General features: G+C 25.6%; 1 protein-coding gene across 5 annotated transcripts; it reads left to right on the forward strand.

Annotated features, from left to right (window-relative positions):
• The first annotated feature begins 7052 nt into the window (after positions 1-7052).
• LOC127241539 (squamosa promoter-binding-like protein 13A) lies at positions 7053-11162 on the forward strand. 5 transcript variants are annotated; one of them, XM_051260657.1, is made up of 4 exons: positions 7053-7583; positions 8719-8772; positions 9263-9613; positions 10319-11162. In XM_051260657.1, the coding sequence occupies exons 3-4, from the start codon at positions 9402-9404 to the stop codon at positions 11022-11024; spliced, it is 918 nt and encodes a 305-aa protein (XP_051116614.1). In that variant the 5' UTR covers positions 7053-7583; positions 8719-8772; positions 9263-9401; the 3' UTR covers positions 11025-11162. The 5 variants fall into 5 exon arrangements, with proteins under 5 accessions (XP_051116614.1, XP_051116617.1, XP_051116615.1 ...); XM_051260660.1 differs by lacking the exon at positions 8719-8772 and having other exon boundaries at positions 7053-7587; XM_051260658.1 differs by lacking the exon at positions 8719-8772.
• The last annotated feature ends 4969 nt before the right edge of the window (positions 11163-16131 follow it).

A 16131-nucleotide genomic window follows, 5' to 3' on the forward strand; every position in this document is an offset into this window, starting at 1 on the left:
TGATATAAAAGTAATGACATTTGTGTAATATATTGTAAATTAAAAATGTATTTATAATGTTGGGAAGATGATACAATTACTAAAAAAGAAAATTAATACTTTGTTATGGGACGAACCAAAATGAAAAAAATAAATAAATTGTTAAGGGACGGAGAAAGTATAAAATTCTAAAAATATATATATATTTTTTATTTATGTGTATTATATATAATTTTATTATTTACAATATTCATATTTTATATATTTTATTGAGATATAATACTAAAATATTTAAATATATATTAATTTTTTTTAATCAGATATATTAATTTATATTTTTTAAAATATCAACAACACTATTCATATAAAAAAATAATATCATAATTTATAGTTAATAACCTAATAATCTACGCTACCTATATAGTTGTGTCCATAACAAATTGATTATCTGTTACAAAGATGGAGAAAGTAATATTTTTAAATTTTGTTTAAATATTTTTACTATATAGTTATCACTATTTTTATAAAATTATATTTCATCCGTTCTATAAGAATGATATTATTTTTTATTTTTTTATATCCCAAGAATACTATATTCTAATTTAGTAATTGTACTACCTAATTATTTTTATATTACATAATATTAATAAAGTAATTTAATCATTTTATTATAAACTAATATAATACTAACGTGAAAAAAATAAATAGTATTCTTTCTACAGGAATGGGATAGTATTTTTTTTATTATTTTAATTGTAAATATTGCATTGAAACATATTCAAATTAAAACCAAAACTAAAAATTTTCTTCGTTCACTTACAAAGTTTATATTTACTTTTGGCACGGCATTTAAGAAATAATTATATTTTAATTATAATGAATTGTTAAAAATAATGTAATAACATTTTTGCCCTTATTTTTTTTTGTGTAAAAGTAATGATGTGATGTAAAGTAAAAGTATTTATAAAAAGAATTAGAGTATTTAATGAAATATTAACTTTGTAATTAGATGTCCCAAAATAGAAATATGTAAACTAAGTGAATGGTGGAAATATTTTTATCTGATTTTGGTTTGAAATTAAAATTAATGTTATTCGGAACCTGTAATTCCCTATAAAATTATATTCTCCATGTTCCCTCACAATAAATACATTCGGACCGCATATTATTGTACTTTGTGTAAATGATTTTTTTATTATTTGTATTTTAATTTGATATAATAATATTGATATAAATAAATACTATTTCCTCCGTCTCAGAACTATAGCGTGGGTTGTATTTGACACACGATTTAAAGAATATTTATTATATTAGTAGTGGATAAAAAGTACGGATAAAAGACTTTTTTGCCCTTATAAGTGTATTTAGTGTAAAAAGTAGTGTCAATTGTGTAATAATAATAAAAAAAATAATACGGTTATTTATGAAAATGAGACTACTATTTTGAAACGGACAAAAATAGTAAACGTATTGGGACAGAGGAAGTATAAGTTTAATAATATTTATAAAATGCAGTGTGGTCAAATTTATTAAACAATAAAAAGATTGTTTGTTTTGTGAGATAATTTGAAGATAAATTTTTTTGATATAAAATATGAAAAATTATATAAAAAATATAAAAATAATGAATATGTATGATATATTAATATTTATAGAAAAATGTGTGTGTGTGTGTTTTTTTTTTATTATTTGTACTTTTTTAATATTAGTATTTATGTTTATGTATGTAATATAAATAAAAATATAATGACATTTATATGCTTATTAGTAATTTGTAATATGTGAGATTTGTGTAATAAATATTCTAAATATAATTTTAATATTAGAAAAATAGTATAATTATTAAAAACAAAAAAGATAAATTGTTTTATATGACCTGGACCTTCTTTATTACTCACTTATAGGGATGTCAAATGGGGGCGGGTTAGCCCCGGATCCGCCCCGGATCTGCTTTTAATGGGACGGGTTCGGGTCTAAATAATATATTTTTGGGCAGGTTGTGGATTTTAAATTTTAAACTCGGTCAGGTTCGGGGCGGGTTATGAATTTTACTAAATATTCGTTCCAACCCGACCCGTACTCGAACCCAGATATTTTTTAAAATTATTATAACTAATATATATGTACATTTATATAATAAAATATATTATTTATTTACTTAAATAATCTTAAATATAAAATTCAATTAGTCGACTGCTTCAAATAATTTTTTAAAATTATTATACCTAATATATGTATATTTATATAATAAAAATATATTATTTATTTATTTATCTTATTTTTATGGATCAATATTTGATTGTTTTTAGATTTTTTTTGTGTTTTTAATGCTATTTATTTTAGTATTCGATTGTTAAAAAAATATTTATTATTATATATTTTTTAAAAAAATGGGTTTGCCGGGTTGGCGGAGGGTTCGGGGCGAGGCGGGTCCTGGGGGCGGGTGGAAGCGGGGCTGGGCGGGTCTCGGAGCTTAATATTTTCTAGCAGGGCGGATCTCGGGGCCTTCAGAACCCGTCATGAACCCGCCCATTGACATTCCTGCTCCCTTCGTCTCACTTAATTTATTTGCTCTTTATATTTTTTTGTCTGTCTCACATCATTTGTTAACCTATATCAATGCCAAGTTGATTTTTTATTTTTCATTTTTTTAAAAAAATCACTTACTATTGACGGACTATCAACTTCGGTAGCAAATGACTATTTTTGCTAAAATTTTGCGATTGGGAGACCAAATATATATAAGCTCCAATTATTATACTGAAATGATAAAAGAGACCAAATATAATACCAAAAAATCCTCCATTTTTTAACAAATTATTTAATTTTTTATTTTAATCCGTCTCGTACCAAAATATTTATTTCCGTTTTTAGCATTTATCCTATATATCTAACATTACAAATATTTTTACAATTTACAAGATATTACACAAATATCATTATATTTATTTCAATATAATATTAATATAGTCAAACTCCATAAAAAAATAAATAAATGAGTATTTACTTAACAGACTAAGGGAGTATTTTTTATATAATATTATACCAAAATATTATTTATATTAAAATAACAAATTCAAATAAAACCAAACATTAAGCAAAGGGAATCAAATCTTTATTTCCTTTTTAGGTATCGGAATTATAAATATAAGCTTTTTTGTATAGTATTGGAACTTGAAACCCATTTTTTTTATTTTTTAATTCTAGTTTCGAGTACATCTACAATTTTTTGAATAAAAATATACTCCTATTATATTTATCTCATTTTTTTATTATTATTTTTTATATTATACTCAAATATTCCGTCCGTCCTACATAATTTGTTCCTATTTTCTATTTTCGTCCGTTCTACATAATTTATCTTTTTTTTTTTGGAAAATTAATTATACACCTTAATCATATTTTAAAATATAAAATTTAATTTTTTTTAATTTTAATTAAACTATTTAGTTATTTTAATCTTAATCTATAATTATTTTTAATAAATAATAATTATTTTTACTAATACATTTCTTAATTACTTACTAATTATATTTTACCTAAATTTTCGTGTCTACCGTAATAGACCCATATTACATGGGACGGAGGGAGTATATTTTGAAGGCACCAATATGCAACACATGATTATTTATTTATTTATTTATTATTATTACTCCCATCTCACTTCTCATATTAATCTCTTCATTTTTGTTTGTTCCACTTATTTTGTCATTTTTTTTAAAATAAAATAATTATAAATTTTAATCTTGTTTTAAAAAATTTAATTTATAATTTTTTTTAATTTTAATTATACTAATCAATTATCTTAATCATAATCTATAATTATTTTTATTATACGATAATTATTTTCACTAATATATTTTTAACTATTTACTAATTATACCACTCCTAGATTCTCGTGTTTACAGTAACGCGGACAAAATATCTGAAACGAAGAGAGTATTATATATTGATGATCTGTGTTACTGAGCAAATTGCTTATACTACTATATATAATAATAAATAATACATAAATTATATTAATAAAAATATAATATAAAAACTGATAACATATAATAAATATTATTATTAATATTTTAACATAATAAATATATTCATACATCATACTTATAAAAATAAACGATTCACCTCTTTTAATACGAGTTGGTTGAAATTAAACAATTGGAAAAAAAAAAAATGTTAACATTTTTTGCACTTAGACCACCTCACTGGGTTTCTTCCCACTCGGGAAATCCCACGTCAGCAATAAATATTCTATGGGTGTGTTTGTTTGAAATTTGAATTTTGAGATGAGATTTGAATAGTAAAAAATTTGAATTCTAATAGTTGTAAGATGTGATAGAAATAGGTATTGAATTGATGTTTTGAATGTAAAATTAAATATTAGTATAATATAAAAAATAAAAAATAAGTGTTTAATTTGATATTTTTAGAAGAAAAAAAATAAATGAATAGTAAAATTTTGGGGATTTATCCCAAATGAACACACCCATATTCCACTTAATTTGTCTATTTCTTTTGTTAGTCCGACATAATTTGTCATTTTTTTAAAATATAATTATATATTTTAATCATATTTTATAATTCATAATTAATAATTTTTTTAAATTTTAATTAAATTATTTAATCATCTTAATTTTAATTTATAATTATTTTTATTAAAATATAATTATTTTTATTAATACAATTTTTAATTATTTACTAATATCCAATACCTAAACTCCGTCCCTAACCTAAAGTAAACAGTATAAGTGAGACCGGAGGAAGTAATATTTTCTCTATTCTAAGATAATTGATATTTTTTAATTAGTGATACAATGTTTAAGAAAATAATGTATAATCAATTAATAATATTGAGATAAAATATTATTTTGCTACTTTTTCTGTTCCGACTACGGTATTTTATTTACTGTAAATACGGAAATTTAGAAGAAGTATATTAATAAGTAAATAAGAATATATTAGTAAAAATAATTATCGTATAATAAAATTAATTTTAAATTAAGATGACTAAAATAATTAAAATTAAAAAAAAAAAATTTAAATGAAATTAAAGTGTATAATTCTTTTTCGAGAATAAAAGTGACAAAATAGGTGGAACAAACAATAATGGAAAGATGGACACGGTAGATGGGACGGAGTGAGTATTTTTCATACAATTAATAATATTGTAATTTAAAAATAACTTTAATACATATTATTAAAAAATTAGAATATGTATTTAAATATTTTTAAAATTATATAGCAATAAAAAACATATACAATATGAATATTGGTAGATAATAAAATATATTTAATACAAATAAATAAAAAAATATGCTTATTTATTTATAATTAAAATAAACTAATTGAAATTTTAAATATAGATAAAAAAAATTATTTAGCATAAAGATATAAATAAAAATATTTTGAGTCGATCATAATTTACGATGTTATATATATAGTTAATTAAATTAATTTATATTTACTAAATATATTTGATTTAATAAGTTTTACTCAAATTAAAAAGATCTCAATTATTATGAATCAGACAAATAAAAAATGTAAATTGTTGTGAGATAAATATGTAAGAAAAAAATATCAGCTTTAAAGGAAATTATGTATTTTTTTATTTTGATCCATTTATAACAAAATATCTATTTTTTTAAATAACGGTATTATCTACCTAACATTACAAATGTCTTTTTAATTTATAATATATTACTCAAATGTCATTACCTATATACTAATATACTTCTCCAGTCCCACATTAGGTGTCTTGGTTACAGTAGACACGAGAATTCAGAATAAATATAATTAGTAAATGATTAAGAATGTATTAGTAAAAATAATTAACATATAGTATAAATTATTATAGATTAAAATTAAAATAACTAATTAGTTTAATTAAAATAAAAAAAAAATTAGAAAATTTAAAATGTAATTAAGATGTTTAATCATTTTCAAAAATAGAAAAGTGACATGAGATGTGAGACGCAGAAACGGCAACATGAACATGGTAGATGGGACGGATGGAGTACAATATTAATAAAGTTAATTTTCTGCATCGATGTTATTACAATAGTATTATAAGACACTAATACAAATATTTTTTTTTTCCTTAATTTATATTATGTTTTCATATATTAATTAATATTAAAAAATCAGCACACAAATGGAAAAATTAAATACTATATCCGTCCCACATTGGGTGTCTTGATTACTGTAAATACGATAATTTTGGATAAATATAATTAGTAGATAATTAAGAATGTATTAGCGAAAATAATTAACTTATAATATAAATCATTATAGATTAAGATTAAAATGACTAATTTATAAAATTTAAAATGAAATTAAGATGTTTAATAATTTTTCAAAAAAAATAAAAAATAACATGAAATGTGGATATGACAGAAATGACAATATGGACATAGTAGGTGAGACGAAGGGAATAATACTTTTCGAGTCAGACATAAATAGTACTCCTTTTGTTCAAATATAATAGTTTTATTTACCATTTTTATCTGTCTCAAAATAATAATCTTATTTTTATACATAATCTTATTTTTATAAATAATCATATAATTATAAAATTACTCTTACTTTTTTATTATTATTATATAATTGTCATTATTTTTTACAAAAAAAAAATATTTTATCTATACTTTTTACCACGATTAATATAATATTAATATTTTTTAAATACTATAGTAAACAAAATTCAGATTATAATTATGAATCGGAGGGAATATATATATATATATTTTATATATGTATAGACAGATAGAAAAAGTACACGTTGTTCTTGAAGGACAGAAAGTAAAGAAAAGGGGGCTAGGGTTGGGGACACGCTGTCCCTTTCTGCGCCACTCCTTTCCAAATATCAATCTTACATTTATCATTTTTAAATTCATCATTTCTCATAAATATGCTTTTTTTACCAGTCTTTAACCCATTTTTTTAATCACTTGCAGAAAAAGGAAAGTCAAGAATTGGGTAAACTCGAACATGGCTGCCCTTAATCCAATTTCTTTCTTTAATCACTTTTATTCATGAATTGACTGACAATTCCCACATATTATTAAACCCTGCAAAAAATTTCACACATTATTATCATTATTGTTTTGAACTTTACCTGTTGGATTCTTGCTTGATTTGCGAGGGACAGATGCAATCAATCTTTGCGTGGACGAACAGTGAATTTGAATTAAATTGCATTATTTATTTATTAATTTATTTATTTTTGTGGTGGTTCGATGAGGTGATGACAAGGTGTTCGACCTTTTGCCGCAAAGAAAAAAAAGTTCCCCATTTGAACATAAGCCCCCTAAAAGCATCTTTCTTTTTGCCCAATTCATCCATTGTTAAATTTTCCACTTAGTTCTTGTTTCATTTATGCTTAATTTTCAATCTTCCCACCTAATCCTAGAGTTATTATATCTACTGACTACTGCTATTAATCTGTTTCTCTCTCTAGGAAAAACACACACAGAATGAACAGTGTTCTTATCTAGCTTTAATTGGTTTCCACTTTACCATCCATCATCAATACTGGAGTCTTTGTCAGAGAATGAGTGGCTGGGAAGGCTTCTAAGTCAGTCTTTCTGCTTTTACATTTATCAGTAAGTAAGTCTGCTGTTTTTGTTTTTGCCATCTATATTTTTTTAAGTTTGGTTTTTATTTATATACAGTAAAAATTTAGGGTGTGTTTCTCTTTGGGATTAGATTTAATTTTCACTATTTATTTTATTTTTTTTAAAAAAAATATCAAATCAAATATTTATTTTTTATTTTTTATATCATACTTAAATATCAATTTTTTATTCAAAAGATCACATTAATACCTATTTATATCACATCATAAGATTATTTAAATTCAAAATTTTTACTATTCAAATCTCAACTCAAAATCCAAACCCCCAAACAAACACACCCTTAGAAAATTTAGCTTCTAGGCAGAAGTTTTGAAATTTTGAAATTTTTTTAAAATTTGTAAAAAAAATTAATATTTATATGATAATCTGTAAAACAAAAAATATATTATAAATAAACAGTGTCAAAAATTCTAAAATTATTTGATTTGATATTTTATTAGTAGAACAAAATAATAGAGCCCAAGCTTTGCTTAGATAAGAATATTGAAATTTTTTGAAAATTTTAAAAATTTTAAAAAATAAAAAATTAATATTTAATTTGATATTTTTACTGTTTCATTTTTACTTAGCTTTTTAAATTGGGCTTTGAGCTTTCATTGCTATGAATGATATATTATGATGCATTGTGGTGTTTTTCTTGTTTCTGGCCATTTCACTTTCTTTGATAGTTAATGCTTTTGGCAGCCTGTTTGGTTGAGTTATGAGGTACACATCCCCAACTCTATTCCCTTTTGGGTCCCTTTAAACTTTGCTATGTTTTTTTTTTTTAAAATCAGTTTTGGTCACTTGTTGATCCTTTGCCAGAAAAGAAAGTTAAAAAAGAGAAGTGTTTCAACTCTCTACAAGACTATTTATTTATTCACAATTACCAATTGATGTTTTGCCTTTTCATCCTGTGACTGCTTTGCTCCATTTGTACATTTTTAATAATTTTTTTTAATTAATTTTCTGAAATAGGTATTGTATTATTTTGGATTTTTATTGTTTATTTTTTGCCAAACTGTTCTATGCTATTGAACATTTGATGGGCATAAGTAACTGTGGCTTTTTGATTTTCCCCACTTCTCTTTCCCTCTGATCCTTTTTTTCTCTGTCATGAAAGGAATCTGAATGTTTCTCACACTTCTGTGTAGCTCAGCTCTTCAGAAGAGGAAATGTATGATCTTGATGAATATGTTGTTAGATCTTCTTTATTTTATTTTATTTTTTAAAAATATTTTTTTATTTGTGGTGTCTGGGCTTGGTTGACCTTCTTTGATGATAGATTTCCTTGAATGGCATGTTCTGGTGAATTTATCCTTCAATCAAACCATTGATTTTGTGATTTCTGAAGATTCTCTTACTTGTGTTGACTTACTGTTGTTTGAAATCCAGCTTGTGTTCATAAATTCATCTTTGTTGAATCTGTCTTCTTTCATAAATATTGATTGCAGAATTTTAATTTGTGTTTGAAAGATGAAGTTTGAATCTTTGAGAAAATCTTGAAATTGCATGAAACATGTTATTCAATTCATTGCTTATTTGAGCTGTAGATTGTGATGTTATTTATTACTAATTTTGCCTCGACTCGGCTCGTGTTCGTTCGTTTAGATCCGAAGCTCAATCCATTTTCACTTATTACATCTTACATGTAATCTTGACAACAGGTAGTGAAACATTGCCAAGTGTCGAAGATTAAAGTAGATTGTCGATTTTCGGGAGCGGATTGAAGTGAAGTTAACTGTTTTATAGGCTTGAAAAAGAGTTGGGGGGATCGGTGATTTGGATTTACTACTCGTTGTTTTGATGGAACATTCGTCGTTTTTGGGATCTTCGAAAAGGGCTAAAGCTCCGGCGAGCATGGCTCAAGTTGCTCATTGCTTGGTCGACGGATGTAATGCCGATTTGAGCTTGTGTCGAGAATATCACCGGCGTCATAAAGTCTGTGAAATTCACTCGAAGACGCCTAAGGTCGCGATTGCCGGCCGAGAGCAGCGATTCTGCCAACAATGCAGCAGGTAAAACGATTTGAATTTAGATCAGAAGTTTGATGTGATATAAATAGATGTTCGATGTATTAAATGAAAAATATATTTTTGATTCGACGATAATCGAGTTCTTGTTGGAAAAATGAGTATGATTCGGGGTGTTCTTTGAGGTTTGGATTTGGGCAAGAGGTTTGGAAATAGTAAGATTTTGAATTGAAAAAATGCTTAATGTAACATAAATAGATGTTTGATATATTAAATGAAAAATAGATGTCTAATTTACAGTGATCGAGTTCTTGTTAGAAAAATGAATATGCAATAGGTAAAACGAGTATCGATTCGGTGTGTTCCTTTAAGGTTTGAATTTGGATTAGAAATTTGATGTGATATAAATAAATATTCGATATCTTCAATAAAAAATAGATATTTGATTTGACCGTAATCAAGTTCTTGTCATAAAAAATGAGTGTGATTCGGTGTGTTACCTTAGGTTTGAATTTGAGCCAAGTTTGAAAATAATATTTTATGTTACATAAATAGTTGTTTGATATATTAAATGAAAAATAGAATCGATTTGGTGTGTTCTTTAAGGTTTGAATTCGAGTCCGATCTAAAAATAGTAAAATTTTGAATTGAAATAGCAGTTAATGTGATATAAATATATGCTCGATATGATATGCAATATATTAAATGAAAATAAATATTTAATTTGATCACTTTGTTTCGGTTTTGTAGGTTCCATTCTCTCGTAGAATTCGACGACGAGAAGCGAAGCTGCCGGAAACGACTCGACGGGCACAACCGGCGGCGGAGGAAGCCGCAGCCCGACACCGCCGTCTCCCGAAACTCGGGACTTATTTTCTCCGGCCGCCAATCCACCACCGGCGCGGCGGTGCAGCTCCTGTCCTTCGCCAATCCTCACATGCTCCCGGCCCCCGTCGCGGGGCCCACTTGGCCGTCACCGATCGTGAAAACCGAGCACGATATCACGCCGTTCAGCCACAGCTACGGTCAGCACATGAATTACTTCGACGGCCGATCGAGCGCGTTCCCGGAATGCTCGTCGCAATTTCGATTCATTCAAGGCGGCGATGCCGCCGTCCGTCTCGAGCCGAACGTTACGTCGTCGTCGTCGACGTCGGGAAGTTGCTCTAACCGTGCTCTCTCTCTTCTGTCATCGGCGCCACCATCATCCTCGTCGGAATTCTGTAATAATGACGACGCCCTGCTCCCGGCCCCCATGGCTCACCTCAACTTGCAGTTCAGCCACGGCGACATTTGTCAGAATCCGGCGGCCGGAAAAAGCAAGGCCCCCTTTGGCTCCGGTGGCAGCTCCGGCAGCGGAAATGGCCTGAGCTTGTCGGAAATGTTCGAGCCGGAAGGGCCGGCGACGGCAACGTCGAGTGGGCCCCATCAAACTCTGAGTTTCATGTGGGAGTAGAAGTAATATTGATTTGTGTGTATATATATATGTATGTATTTTTTTACAGGGCATGTTGGTGTGATTCTATCATCATCGACATCGTACTTGTAATGTTTTGACGAGAAGCTGATGAACGAACTGCTGCTATTTCTTCTATTGTCTGGATTTGGACCATGTACGGAACTCTTTGGGAGTTTGTTTGGGCTTTGAATTTTGGGCTCGAGATTTGAATGGTTAAAATATTGAATTTCAATAATTTTATGATTTGATATAAATATGTGATAATATGATTTTTTAATATAAAATTGATATTTAGTCCCTTTTTGTTCTGACTTAAAAGTAAATTTTTTACTATTTTTGTTATCTTACTTCAAAGTGAACTAAAAGTAAAAATATTAAAATTTTTTAGACGTTTTTAATAATCAATAAAATATTACTGACTCAGTCTCTTTATTTATGTATGTGTTTGTATTTTGTACTGAGTTTTAAGAATATTAGTATTATATTGGAGTACAGTATGAATAAGGTATAAAAAAATTAAAATAATAGTATTGTGTGATATAAATGTAATAAAATAATAAATGATATGTGTAATACTCCCTCCGTCCCGCTACAGATGATCCCATTTCATTTTTTATACGTCCCACAAGATGACCCTTTTTCATTTTTGGTAAGTTTATCGATCTTAAACATACTTAACAAATATAAATCAATTTAATTAAATTTCTATCATCTTACAGTAGGACCCACTTAAAACCTCTCTATTTCTATCTCTCTTCAATTAACAAATATTTCTATCTACCTTTAAAACTCCTCATTTTTTATAAAACTAATTTATGATAATGATAAATAAATAACTATATTTTTTTTATTCATTTGTATTATATAAAATTTTATTGTCTACAAAATGATATTCATATTCCATATATTTTATTGAGATATAATTCTAAAAATATTTAAAATGCCAATAATACTACACATATAAAAAATACTCCATCCGTCTAGCTAAAAAATATACATATTTCTATTTTTGTACGTCCAATTACAAAGTAACCATTTCATTAAATACCTCATTTTTTTCCACAAATACCCTTACTTTACATCACATCATTATTTTTATACCAAAAAGTAAGGGCAAATATATCATTACACTACTTTTACATACTCACTATAATTAAAATATTATTATTTCTTAAACTCCGCGCCAAAAGTAAATGTATACTTATTACTTGGACAGAAGGAGTAATAAAATATTATAATATCTTATTATTAATAACTTAATAACCTACACTACCTAAATGTATACTTTGTTACGGACAAAGCAATAGAAAAAATAAATATATTGTTAAGGGACAAATATAATATTATTTATTACTCTCCTACAAAATTTCAAAGGTTTTTTGAAATAAGACGGAAGGAAGGAATATTTTAATTCCAAAATAAACTATTTTCAAAACATGCCAAAATTAAGCAAAAAAAAGCTCAACATATATTTGTATCAAAATCATTATTCAATCGGTCTTATTAGTAATAAAATTATACTCCTTCCGTCCCATATCTATATATCTATTTGTTTTTTGCACAGAATTTTAGAAATATTAGTATTATATTGGGATAAAGTAGAAATAAATGTAAAAAGACTAAATTAACCCTATTAGTATTGTATGATATAAAGGTAATGACATTTGTGTAATATATTGTAAATTGAAAGGATATTTGTAATGTTAGGTAAATAATACAATTATTAAAAAAAAGAAATTGATACTTTGTTGTTATGAGACAGATAAAATAAAATAAATAAATAAATTATTAAAATGAATAGAAGAGATCTAGATAGTATTATTTTATTTCACAATTATATCACAATAATATTTAAATAAAATATTTAAATTCAAACCAAAATCAAACAAATCCCCTAAGTTTTCAATAGTCACACTTTGTTGGGTCTAAAAATACCGTAAGGCCCAATTTCATTTTATGAATGCCTATATTTATATTCAAACAAAAAATAAATGTAAAGTAGAGGGAGGAAATATTTTATAAGATAAATTATTTTTTTAGTCTTGTAATTATTATTATTTTTTATTTTATTCTTCTAGTTGAAATGTACATAAAAATAGTTTTGTAAGTAAAATTTTTTTTGTCACATTTGATCTTACTTGTAAAATGTATGCATGACATGGGTAATATGTGTTCACGAGGTAAGCGTCATATGACATGACATATACATGAAAAATAAATTTATTTTTAAAAATACAAAAACGTCAAAATATATCATTTTAAAAAAAAATAATAATAATTTTTCACATGTCCACCGGTGGTGCTTATTTGACTGACACGTATCCTTCGACGTGACACATAGATGCCACACAGACATCTCCCGCGTCAAATGACTAGATGTGCAAAAAAAAATTTTAGATACGAAACTATTTTAATAGAAACTCTTGTTACGAGACTAATATAATAAAGATGTCAGTTTAATAGCCAGATAAAGTATAAGTGTGTGTGTGTATTTTTTTATTTATTTTTTTAATTTTGAATTTTGAATTTTGAATTTAAATAGTAAAAATTTTAAAATAAAATAGTTGTATAATATAATATAAATAATATTTTAAATATAAAATTAAATTTTAATACTCCATCCGTCCCGATACAATAGTCTTGTTTACTATTTTTCTCCGTCCCAAAATAATAGTATCATTTCCATAAATAATCATATCGCTATAAAACTACCCTTACTTTTTCATTATTATTACACAATTGTCACTACTTTTTAGATTAATTCACTCACAAGGGCAAAAAAGTCTTTTATCCGTACTTTTTACTCACTACCAATATAATATTAATATTTCTTAAATAATGTGTCAAACACAACCCAGTCTATAATTTTGGGACGGATGAAAGTATAATAATGTGGATTGTAAGAATCCACATCTAATATACTCCATCCGTCTCATATATTATAGGCCTATTACTGTAGATACGAGAATTTAGGTAAAATAAAATGGGTCTATTTATTATTTTTGGTCATCCTATATCGCAAAATCCAACCTAATGTTTTTTTTTTTAAAAAAAATAAATTATTTTTGTGTATATATATCATCAATTTTAAATATAATAATTTAAAGTAAAATGGGTGGGTAGGTGGTGTGGGGGTAGCAAGCATTGAAAGAGAGAATGTGTACAAGAAAGAAGAGGCACTAACAAGTTCACATCACTCGTAATAATAAAATAAATAAATAAATAAATAATTTATATATATATATATATAGAGAAAAAGATAGTTGATTTTTAGTTGGAATTCCACCATTTATTCCCACATATCATATCCACATCGCCGTTTATGTTCGTCCCACATACTATGTCATTTTCCTTTTTTGGAAAATGATTACACATTTTAATCTCATTTTAAATTTTTAAATTTTAATTTTTTTTTAATTTTAATTAAACTAATTAGTTATCTTAATTTTAATTTATAATTATTTATATTATAGAATAATTATTTTTACTAATACATTCTTAATTATCTACTAATTACACCTCAAAATACCTTGTCTACAGTGTAGCATCTGGGACCGAGGGAGTATTTTTTTTCCTCTTGAAAAATTATGAAATTAAATATATATTTAAAAAAAATTCATTAGAAATATATATCTAAATCACATTAAACTTATATTAATGTTTTTATTAATAAATTTCAAAGTCAGATTCATAAGCATTCAAACAAGAGCGTGTTCTTTCAAAATTTAATTTGTTTTTTTAGTAATAATTTAAATATAAAATTTTATATGTTAATTGAACCCATGATCTTATGGTTACAAATCCAATTCTTACACCATCATCAGGTCATCCCTTACGGACTATTGTCAGTATCATAGATTTGATATAAAATGTGTTGAATGATTAATTTTTTAAAAAATTTAAAATATACTCTTATAAATTTATAATTATTTTTTTTAAAAAAATATATTAATATAGAAAAATCAGATCCAATTAATATATAGCACAACGCTAACTCCGTTATAAATTTTGATGGACCACTGCTATGTACAGAAGTGATTCTCTGCAGCTCCATGGACTTCAACGCTATGGCCCAGAAGGCGAACACATAGCCCACAAACTGCACCGTCGATCAGGTGTTGAGGTCCCAGGAGCTCGGAAGAGTCACTAGGAAAGTGTTCTAAAAAAAATTCAAAATTAATTTATTATTATTATTATTATTATTATTTTTATTTTTATTTTTACCGGTGTTTTGAGAAAAGAAAAAATATACTCCCTTGTTCCCTGCGAGTCATGGCTTGTTTGGTTAGGAACACGAATATTTTAGGTAACGAAAATTAAAAAATTACTAATAATAAATTATAATATTATTTTATTATTTTTTAATAAATAGATTTGTTGATATTTTAAATATTTTAATTATTATATTTTAATAAAATATATACAATATGAATATTGTGAATTTTGTATAAAATTAAATTGTAAAAATAATAGAGAGCTTTAAAAGTAGATGAAAATATTTATTAATTAAGGAGAGATATAGAAATAAAAAGAGTTTGAGTGGGTCCTACTCGTAAAAGGTTAGAAATATGATTGAATTGATTTATATTTATTAAGTGTATTTAAAATTGATAAATTTTCCAAAAAAAAAAAAGAAAAAAGAAAAAAGAAAAACCATCTTTTGTGTGAAGAACAAAATAGAAAAAAAAAAATCATATGTGGCCGAACAGAGAGAATATATAATTTCTTTCTATGAACAAGAAATCTAAAGAGCAAAACAAAATATATTCTCTCCGTGACAACTAAAAATATTCTTTTTATTATTTTTGTTTATCTCATTTTAAAATATTTATTTTCTATTTTAATAAAAGTAATTATACATTAATATTAAAATATTCTTAATTTTTATTTAAATTACAAATGTATCATTAAACGTATAATTTCTTTATATATAATTCAAACTTCGTGCAAAAAAACAAAGGGACATATAGTTAAGGGATGAAAGGGATATGTTTTCTTTATAGGTAAATAAAGGCTTCATTAACAGATTGATTTTTTTATGTATGGTATAGAAAATTGTGTAAAAGTATAAAATATACTCCCTTCGTCTCAATACAATAGTTTT

The sequence above is a fragment of the Andrographis paniculata genome, unplaced genomic scaffold, assembly GCF_009805555.1.
Source record: "Andrographis paniculata isolate CXL003 unplaced genomic scaffold, ASM980555v1 Contig82END, whole genome shotgun sequence".
In the NCBI taxonomy this organism is placed as follows: Eukaryota; Viridiplantae; Streptophyta; class Magnoliopsida; order Lamiales; family Acanthaceae; genus Andrographis; species Andrographis paniculata.